Source organism: Terrapene carolina, unplaced genomic scaffold (genome assembly GCF_002925995.2).
Source record: "Terrapene carolina triunguis isolate 2854851 unplaced genomic scaffold, T_m_triunguis-2.0 Scaffold233, whole genome shotgun sequence".
NCBI lineage: Eukaryota > Metazoa > Chordata > Testudines > Emydidae > Terrapene > Terrapene triunguis.
The window spans coordinates 11,787,840-11,798,775 of record NW_020664584.1 but is presented as its reverse complement, the minus strand read 5'-3'; the positions used below and the strand labels follow the sequence as shown (position 1 = coordinate 11,798,775).

General features: G+C 49.0%; 1 protein-coding gene across 1 annotated transcript in view; it reads left to right on the top strand.

Annotated features, from left to right (window-relative positions):
* Positions 1-10,039: 10,039 nt before the first annotated feature.
* LOC112113603 (rho GTPase-activating protein 39-like) overlaps positions 10,040-10,936 on the top strand; it is a 129,562-nt gene continuing 128,665 nt past the window's right edge. The window contains exon 1 of the mRNA XM_026656749.1: positions 10,040-10,093. Coding sequence (XP_026512534.1) covers positions 10,083-10,093 — 11 coding nt within the window. The 5' untranslated portion in view covers positions 10,040-10,082. The remainder of the gene's footprint in view (positions 10,094-10,936) is intronic.

The following is a 10,936-nucleotide window of genomic DNA, read 5'->3' as shown; positions in this document are numbered from 1 at the left end:
GTGTGCCTATTCTCGAACCTTCTGCCTGGTCAATTGTAGGTCACATTGATACCATGTGCTACAATACCGGCATGTCGTGTGCATAAACTTAGTGTGCCGGGTGCAGTACCTGTTGACGTAGAGGGCACCAACTCGGAACCCGGTTGGTGTAGGAGCAGGGGACCAATCGAATGCTAGCACGGGTAAGGGTCTTCGAATAAAACTATGTCCCACGCCAAAATCTGTGGGAGTGTCCGCGTGTTAGCTGAAAGGCCTGATCACCCTTTCAGCCAGGGTCTCCTCCGGATTTAGCCGGCTCGTGTCGTGTCGTTTCGGATTACATCCCGTCATGCCCCTGGTGTCTGTACTGCTGGTCAGCTGCGCCTGGAGTGTGGTATGTACATTTCATTTTTTGTAAACATTTTGTCTGCTTGGCCTCATCCTTCTTTCTCCTCCCTTACTTGGTACCAAACCTCATGTATAGTATATAGGGGATTCGATTAATGTATGTATGGTTTACTCAGTCTTGTATGTCCGTTCTGGCTTTTAGTGAGCAGTTGATTATAGATCATTCGGTTCTTTGTTGTTGGATGTAAGTAGACTGTTTCAAGTTACATATATTACTGTTCTGGTGATACTTTTGATTGGTGACTTGTTTCTCTTTTAATTAGAGTTGTGTAAATATTTTTGCTCTGATAGTATTGCTAGTGGTAAAGGTATTCCTCCCCAGCTCAAGTTGTAATTCATTCCCCATTAATAAACAACCACCTGTTTTGAATTGCAATCTGTCTTTGTTTCAATTTTCCTCCTTCACTCAAATACTCATTCGAACCTGCATTGGTCTCGGACAAGAACAATCATGAAAAACTTCAGCCCGAACAGTCAGTTGGCTGAAGCCACTGAAAGAGGAGGATAGAGTGGGAAATGTTCGGCAATCTTCACAGGGTTAAGCACTACTAGCATTTAGTGGGTAAAAAACCCACGAAAGCTTATGCCCAAATAAATCTGTTAGTCTTTAAGGTGCCACCAGACACCGTTGTTTTTGCAGATACAGACTAACACGGCTACCCCCTGATATTAGCATTTAGTTTTACACAATTATTTTTAAATGTAACTTTTAGACTTTAATCATAATGCCTCTTGTGCCTTGCCCTGCAGTGAGATAAGGTCACCAGTCAAGTGTAATGTCATGCTGTCTGGAGTGGCTCACAACTATGGGCTGGTCTACACTGGGGGAGGGAGGGAGAGCGATCTAAGATACGCAACTTCAGCTACGTGAATAGCGTAGCTGAAGTCGAAGTATCTTAGATCAATTTACCTCGGGTCCTGATGGCGCGGGATCGACGGCCGCGACTCCCCCGTCGACTCCGCTACTGCCTCTCACTCTGGTGGAGTTCCGGAGTCGACGGGGAGCGCGTTTGGGGATCGATTTATCGCGTCTAGATGAGACGCGATAAATCGATCCCCAATAGATCGATTACTACCCGCCAATCCACCGGGTAGTGAAGGCATATCCTATGAGTGCCTCCCACAGGGCAGACTGTCAGAAAACATGGCAGACCCAAACTGGTGGTATATTCTATAATTAGATTTTACCAAGCCAGTAACAAATGTGAACTCCTAGATCACTATAACAGTCTTACCATGGAGTCACAGACATTCCCCTCAGACTCTCTGGTCTAACTCGCCACACTCTGATCCGGAAACACTCTGCCAACTTAATGGTCTTAATGGTCTTAAGTGGGGACACACACAATCGACTGTATCAAATTGATTTCTAAAAAATGGACTTATATTAAATTGACCTAATTTCATAGTGTAGACATACCCTGAGATAATGAAAATGAACATGCATCGGTCCGTACAGCTTTGGATTGTTATCAAGCAGAACCCATCATCAGCATGGACGCATGTCCCCTGGAAGGGTGGTTGAAGCATGAAGGGACATATGAATCTTTAGTGCATCTGGCACGTAAATATCTTGCGATGCTGGCTACAACAGTGCCATGAGAACGCCTGTTCTCACTTTCAGGTAACATTGTAAACAAGAAGTGGGCAGCATTATCTCCTGCAAATGTAAACAAACTTGTTTGTCTGAGCGATTGGCTGAACAAGAAGTAGGACTAAGTGGACTTGTAGGCTCTAAAATTTTATATTTTATTTTTGAATGAAGTTATTTAGTACATAATTCTACATTTGTAAGTTCAATTTTCATGATAAATACAAGTACAAATACAAGTAATCAAAAATAAATATAAAGTGAGCACTGTACACTTTGTATTCTGTGTTGTAATTGAAATCCATATATTTGAAAATGTAGAAAATATCCAAAAATATTTAAATAAATGGTATTCTATTATTGTTTAACAGTGCAGTTAATCGCGATTAATTTTTTTAATTGCTTGACAGCCCTAATATTTAGGTTGCTTCCAGTCATGGGTGGCACATACAAGAGGCTCGAGGGGGCTCAGCCTCCCCAAAATAAAAAAGGCTGGCCATCCAGGGGGCAAATGCCAGATGTGGGTCACCTCCCTTTGGAGGTGCACCGAACCACTACCTTTGCACCCTGGGAGCAGGAGTGCTGGAGGCTCCCTAAAAGTGGGGAGGCCACCATGCCCGGACCGTGGTCCTGCCACCCTGCTTCACTCCTCTCTCCCTGTGGCCTCTTCTCCCGAGGCCCTGCCCCTGCTCCTCCTCTTCCCCCGAGGCCCTGCTCCACCTCTTGCCCCTCTCCGCCCCCTCCCTCCCATTGCTCACCCTTAGGGTAGAAAAAAAGTGGGAGGGCATAGCCAGGGGTGCTGGAACACAGGAAGCCTCATCACTTTTTTCCTGCCTCAAGGGAAAGTAAGGGGTGGAGGAGCAAGTGGTGGTGGTGGTGGTGGGGCGCCTTGGGGCACAGCGTGGGCAAGGCCTCGGGGGCGGGGCAGAGCAGGGGATGGGGGTATAGTCCAGCCACTGGTGTCCCCCCACCCCCCACTTCTAGGGAGCTTCTGTCGCTCCTGGAAGTAACCTCCCCAAACAAAAAATTCTCGTATCACTTATGCTTCCAGTCCCAAGAGATTGGTCACTTGCCCCAGATCAACTGGTACTCTAGATCTTACACCAAAAACAACACTGGCAGCCAATTCTATACTAAACTAACCAAAGATTTATTAGCTAAGAAAAAAGAATGAGAGTTATTGAGAGGTTAAAGCTGGTAAATAACAGGTGAATCACAGTTTGTAATGCCAAATGGTGGTAGTGATGTAATAAACTGCCAATTTCCCAAAAGTCTTTTCAGGGTACCCAGATTGTCTCTGGGGATCTCCGCTTTGCATCTGGTGCACTTTCCTGCAAGAGTCAAACAGTCTAGAGATGAAAGCTCTTTCCCTGAATCCATACTTATAACTTCTTCTCACAAAAAACAAGCTGACAGTGTCATTACCCATGTGGGCTTTTCCTTTGATTGTGGAGAGTGAGGAATGCATTCTGAGTCTTTGACCTCCAATCATCACACACAATGACCACTTACCTTGAAATGAGCTCTTTTCTGTTAAAGTTCTTAATTTGCATTCCACAAGGCTTCTTTCTCGTTTGATGGGTTATTTAGTTACGGGGGGATATACATGGCAAATGTTTGCTATTACATTATAATAGGATATGGATAAGCGAACACAACAAAGTAACAGTCCACTAGTGTTCATGAAGTTTAAAAACCAAACACTCATATATATACTTTTAACAATCACTTTGTTCTATACTAATACACAAGTGAATTGGCCTGGGGATCTGGAATGAGCTGGCATCTGGTCTGCCAGTGTCACAGGGGACATCCCAGAAAACACAGTGTCCCTCAGGAAATGGGTAAAGAGTCAGTTGAAAATCTCTTCCCTGTTGCGGCAGGTAACAGACAGGTGTCCTGCCCACTGATCACATATGGAATCTCTGCTGGTGCTGCTCTCTTTGGTGGCCCAGCACTTTCTATCCTGTCTGAAAAGATACATACACAAATCTGCCAGATTCCTTTGGACAATGGATGGTTCTGTCACTGATCCAGCAGGTCTAAGTCCCTAGGCTGGGACCCGCCCCTCCACTGTGGCCTGCTCCACCACACTCCGTCTTTCTCCTAAAATGCCTATAAACCCGAATCCTCCCCTCAAACTAGATGAAAAAAGAAAATGAAATCAAACGATAAAGGGGTTTTACACTGAGGGTGACTCTGGCCCCAATAGTTTAGTTTTACACTTGGCAAGCACAACAGGGCTGCCCAGCCAGCCAGCAGAGCTGCCGTGATCTCACTGTCTCTCTATTTGTTATGTAGGGTGCAGTGGGATTTCATGTGATGCTCTTTAGATTAAGTTACTTAAAGGATACTTCAGCAGTACCAAAATATCCCTTGCTCGGCAGCACACCCCATAGTCCCCTGACAGCTGGTTGAGACAGAAGCATCATGATTACCAGCCTGAATATGCAGACTTCTTACCTAGGATTTCAGAGGCTGGTTGTGTTGTCAGACACAAGCCAAAAAATCATTTGGGTAGTGACAAAATCCATCTAGTGCCAGTGCCAGGTCTAGTCCCGGTGATCTGAAGTCAGGACAGCTCTATTCTTACAGGACTTAGAATCATAGAATCATAGAATATCAGGGTTGGAAGGGACCTCAGGAGGTCATCTAGTCCAAAGCAGGACCAATTCCCAACTAAATCATCCCAGCCAGGGCTTTGTCAAGCCAGGCCTTAAAAACCTCCAAGGAAGGAGACTCCACCACCTCCCTAGGTAACGCATTCCAGTGCTTCACCACCTTCCTAGTGAAATAGTGTTTCCTAATATCCAACCTAGACCTCCCCCACTGCAACTTGAGACCATTGCTCCTTGTTCTGTCATCTGCCACCATTGAGAACAGCCGAGTTCCATCCTCTTTGGAACCCCCCTTCAGGTAGTTGAAGGCTGCTATCAAATCCCCCCTCATTCTTCTCTTCTGGAGACTAAACAATCCCAGTTCCCCCAGCCTCTCCTCATAAGTCATGCGCTCCAGACCCCTAATCATTTTTGTTGCCCTCCGCTGGACTCTTTCCAATTTTTCCACATCCTTCTTGTAGTGTGGGGCCCAAAACTGGACACAGTACTCCAGATGAGGCCTCACCAATGTCGAATAAAGGGGAACGATCACGTTCCTCGATCTGCTGGCAATGCCCCTACTTATACAGCCCAAAATGCCGTTAGCCTTCTTAGCAACAAGAGCACACTGTTGACTCATATCCAGCTTCTCGTCCACTGTGACCCCTAGGTCCTTTTCTGCAGAACTGCTACCTAGCCATTTGGTCCCTAGTCTGTAGCTGTGCATGGGATTCTTCCGTCCTAAGTGCAGGACTCTGCACTTGTCCTTGTTGAACCTCATCAGGTTTCTTTTGGCCCAATCCTCTAATTTGTCTAGATCCCTCTGTATCCGATCCCTACCCTCTAGTGTATCTACCACGCCTCCTAGTTTAGTGTCATCGGCAAACTTGCTGAGAGTGCAGTCCACACCATCCTCCAGATCATTAATAAAGATATTAAACAAAACCGGCCCCAGGACCGACCCTTGGGGCACTCCGCTTGACTTGTCTACACATGGACTTGTTCCCAATTAACTGTTCCTACTTAACTCTCCAGTGTTCCAGAATAATGATGTCCACCCATGGCGTTAAGTAGGAACAGTTAATCGAGAACAACTGCATGTGCAGCCAAGCTCTCCCATACCGAGGGCTTGGAACACTTTCTCAGCATCATGGCAGATGGCAGAGTTCAGGTTGGTGGCTGGTAGCACAATTGGCCCACTGAATTCCTTCTTTAGTTACATGACTTGTCTGGATGTTGGTTATCCAGAGGGGTGAGTTTTAGTGACCCTCTAGATAACAGGAGCTGATGGGCGTGAGGTAGTCATACTAGCGAGCTATGTATCCCATGTGGGGCTTTACAGTTCAGCTTGGAATGATGTTGCAGGGGCAGACCTTCTCTTGGCTCAGCAGCAAGATCTAGACAAACACACCTTTCCCTCCAGCGCGCACACGGCCTCCAGGATTCCTGTCTGACACAAAGGAACAATCCCTCATTCTTGCCTCCATTTCTGAGGAGCTGTTTTGTTTTTAAAGCAAGGGACAGAAGCAGAGCTGTTAAAATCCTTAACACAGGAGCTGCTGGTTTTTACAATCCAGTGTGCAGGGGGGAGAACAGGACAGGAGGATACACAGATTGCATGGATTGTATAAAAAGGCTGCCCCAGCTCTAATAAGTGATTTACCAGGGCAGGAAATGGTCCAGGAAACAGAACAGACTACATCTGAGGCAGCAGAAACACCGGTCTTTAGGGGGGTCTTAGCCATTTTCTCTTCTTTGTTCCACATTCGGGTGCATTATATTTTTCTATACAAAGTAATTTTTTTTAAATAAAGTTTTAACACATGTGAGGGAATACGTAAGATGAGATCCAAACAATGCCATCTAGCACAACACCGGCTCATTGTGGTCGCTGCTGTTGGTGGGGATGTAATCCTCTTGGTTAGTGGCTTAGTCTCTCTCTCAACAATTCCCACTGCACAGTCTGCAACAGCAAAAGTGCTAACTCCTGTTCCCTTACTATCGATGCAAAATAGCAGCTACTGTTGTTTGCAATTAATAAAGGACTTGCTAACAAACAACAAGAAAGGGAAACAAAGTCACCATCTACCTGTGATCCACATAAAAATAACTAATAGGGACAAACAGGACTTTCTGGGGCAGAAAGAGAAGATAGAAGTATTCTCAGTCTCCTTTCTCATCCTACTTTACAAAGTTTCTTGAGGATCTACCCTAGCTCAGCTTACTGTACAGAGCATGTTGGCAAGATAATTCTCTTTGAATTTTGCATGCAAATCACTTATGTCAAAGTGCAAATCAAATACCCTTGTAATAGCCTCACAATCAACAAAGTATAAAGAGGCTTAGCAGAATTTGATTTTTATTTTTTATAATTTTGACAGATTATTTTAAGCATATTTTCTATTTTTATTGATTTAAACTTTCAGTTGTGCAACAGTATTGGTTTTAAATTTTAAATTTTCATCAATTTAAATTTTCATAGTTGCAGGAAATTAGTTGTGGGAGAGTCAGACAATTATTTAGTGACCATAGATGTTGAGATTCAAAAAGTTAAAGTTTTATAACCATTAAAACATAATTTGTTAACATCATGTCAAAACATCCTTAAATGAAACTCTACATTCTTAAGCAGCATTTTACTTACATTGCCTATCTGTAAATTTCAGTTATAAAGGCAAGTATTTTTGTTGGTTTGTGTGTGTACGATGAAATTGATGTTTACTAATATTTACCGATTTAAAATCTAATACTTTATGCTCAGGCTTGGAAGGATCTCAAACTTGGATGCAACACAGAAGCAGTAACTCCATTTTTGGACAATGCATGTCTCATCTGTATTGTCAGATAGTTCTTGCTCTATCATGGAAAAGGTGAAATCTGTCATATTAGAACATATTTCTTTTGTTTAACCAAAACCAGAATGAGGTCACCCAGAGACATAATTACAGGAACCTTGTTTTTCCAGAAGGTAAATTATCAGCCAGCTTATCTCTTAGCCAGATCTTGTTTTATGCTAGTTCTAGAACCAGAGAACTTGGTTGAAATCTTGTGAATTTTATCAGTGAATGTGGTCTCACTAGCCACGTTAAGTGCCATAATTACTCATCAGCAATGCTGAAATCTCTCAAATGTCTCCTGTTAAGACAATTCTGCAGGAAATGTGCCGAGTGCCTGTCAGAGCTCATAAACTAAGCATAGTTGGATGAGGTAAGTCCTTGGATGCTGACTTGCCTTGGGAAAACCCAGGTATTCCAGGAAGTAGTCAGAGATTCAGAAGGACAAGTCACATCAGCTAAGCCAATGATTAACCAATGCCCCAGAACAACGTTAGGGGAGGTGTTGTGCTGTTTGAGAAACTACAGACCTGGAGCTAAGAAGTATACAACCTTGTGTTCCTATTGTTGTCACCTGTCTTTCCCTTCTTCTGTTGTGTTCTGCATCCCCTTGTTGGATCTTCTCCATTTTTAGATCATAAGTTCTGTGGGACAGGGATGTCTTTTATTGTTTATACAGCGCCCAGAACAAAGTATGAGCTTTGCGTACCATTTCACAAATAAAATTGTATTTTTAAAAGGGGGCCTTGACCATTTGTGGTAATTAACAATTCCCACTGCACTGTCTGCAAGAGCAAAGGTGCTAACTCCAGCTGTTCTGCACAAATTTCAGCCGAGGTAATTAGATTTTGCCTTGCTAAATTCCCCCTGGCTACTGGATTGGAATGTACATGGAGGAGAGGTTACAGGCTTTTGGAAATGGGAGGAAGTTAGGCATTCCTGTTCAATTTCCCTTTTCAACTTTAACTAGACTAACTTGGGATAACGAAAGGCTATGGAGGAAGCAGATGGAGCCGACAGGACCACTGAAAACACAGCTAGGCTACTACAAACTATCCCATCACTGGAGTGCAGGGAAGTTAGAAACATACTTTAACCAAAAACACCCGAGAGCCTCATAATCACAGGGCTGGGCCTCAGGAAAGACACCCAATAGCATAAACCTGGTGGTGAAGTCACAAGAGTTGGCAGTGCTGCTGTGTAACTGTGGCAAGTCCCAACCCCCTCTGTATCTGTTCCCATCTGTAAGGGGAGATAATGCCCACCTGCCGGCTGAGAGTGGCCAGGCTGAAGCCAGGCCAGTGGAGGGTGCAGGAGAAGGGCAGGTTTGTTCGGGCTCCAGCAGAGTGCAGGGGAGCAGCCCTGCCAGCTCAGCTGGGAAGAGCTGCCACCAGAGGCTGCACTTGCATCACATTCAAACTGACCTAGTCAACAGCAGGTCAGTCCCCAAAGGGAGCAGCCTCTTTGCCCCGGAGAGGCTCCTTCAACCCAAGGAGCCCAGTTTGTGCTGGGGACTTTTTGAACCAATACAAATAAGGTACAGCCTCAAAGCCAGCACAGCCCCAGGTCACTCATCCCAGTAAGGCGGATGGGCTGCAGCCACTGCCCCGACTTTCCTGCTGCGTGGGCACAGGGAGACACCCTGCTGGCTCAGAGAGCCCCTGCGTGCTACCCCATGTCAGCCCCTGTACCCTTGCCCCAACTGCTATCACTCCCAGCCCCCATCACTCCTTACCCCCCTCTGCCCCATCACCCCATCCCCATGGCCTCTGCCCCATCACCCCACCCCATCACTCCCTACCCCCTTTGCCCCCATCACCCTACCCCCATTGCCTCTGCCCCATCACCCCACCTTATCACTTTCTACCCACTTTGCTCCCATCACCCCAGCCCCATTGCCTCTGCCCCATCACTCCCTTCCCCCATCCTCACCCCATCATCCCCTACCCCCCTCTGCCCCATCACCCCACCCCATCACTCCCTACCCCCTCTGCCCCATCACTCCCTGCCCCCATCACCTACCCCATCACCCCACCCTCCTCTGCCCCATCATCCCACCCCCATCGCCTCTGCCCCATCATTCCTTACCCCCTCTGCCCGCATCACCCCAGCCATATTGTCTCTGCCCCATCACTCCCTGCCCCTATCCCCTACCCCCCTCTTCCCCATCACCCCACCCCATCACTCCTTACCCCCTCTGCCCTATCATTCCACCCCCATCGTCTCTGCCCCATCACTTTCTGCCCCATCCCCTGCCCCATCACCCCACCCCTATCACTCCCTACCCCCTCTGCCCCCATAACCCTACTCCCATCGCCTCCGCCCCATCACTCCCTACCTCCATCACTCCCTGTCCCTCTCCCTTACTCCTCTCTGCCCCCATCATCCTACCCCCATCCCTCCCTACCCCCTCTGCCCTCATCACCCCAGCCCCATCGCCTCTGCCCCATCATTCCCTACCCACCCCTGCCCCATCACCCTGCTCCCATCGCCTCTCCCCCCTCCCTCATCCCCTATCCCTTACCCCCATCCCTCTCTTCCCCCCTCCCCCCCCATTCCCCCGCCCCATCCCTCCCCGCCCCCGGCTGGCCTGCCCCGGCAGCGGGACGGGCGGGGCGGGATCGGGTTTCACATCCTGCAGCAGCCGGCGGCCGCAGGGCAGAGGAGCGGGACATGGCGGAGAGGTGAGTGCGGCGGGCGGGCAGCGAGCCCTGAGCCCGGGACCGGGCCGGGCCTCCCGCACCTGTTGAGCTGGGTCCGGCGGGTCCCAGCGAACAACCCCCCCACCCCGGTGGCGGCGCTGGGAGCCCTCCCGACTGCAGCCCGCCCCCCATTGGTAAGGGTGGGATCCCCTCCCCCCCGACTGCTGCCCGCCCCCCCATTGGTAAGGGTGGGATCCCCTCCCCCCCCGACTGCAGCCCGCCCCCCATTGGTAAGGGTGGGATCCCCTCCCCCCCGACTGCAGCCCGCTCCCCCATTGGTAGGGGTGGGATCCCCTCCCCCCCGACTGCTGCCCGCTCCCCCATTGGTAAGGGTGGGATCCCCTCCCCCCCGACTGCTGCCTGCCCCCCCATTGGTAGGGGTGGGATCCCCTCCCCCCCGACTGCTGCCCGCCCCCCCATTGGTAGGGGTGGGATCCCCTCCCCCCCGACTGCAGCCCGCCCCCCTTTGGTAGGGGTGGGATCCCCTCCCCCCCGACTGCTGCCCGCTCCCCCATTGGTAAGGGTGGGATCCCCTCCCCCCTGACTGCAGCTCGCCCCCCATTGGTAAGGGTGGGATCCCCTCCCCCCTGACTGCTGCCCGCTCCCCCATTGGTAAGGGGGGATCCCCTCCCCCCTGACTGCAGCCCGCCCCCCATTGGTAAGGGTGGGATCCCCTCCCCCCCGACTGCTGCCCGCCCCCCCATTGGTAAGGGTGGGATCCCCTCCCCCCCCGACTGCAGCCCGCCCCCCATTGGTAAGGGTGGGATCCCCTCCCCCTCGACTGCAGCCCGCCCCCCATTGGTAGGGGTGGGATCCCCTCCCCCC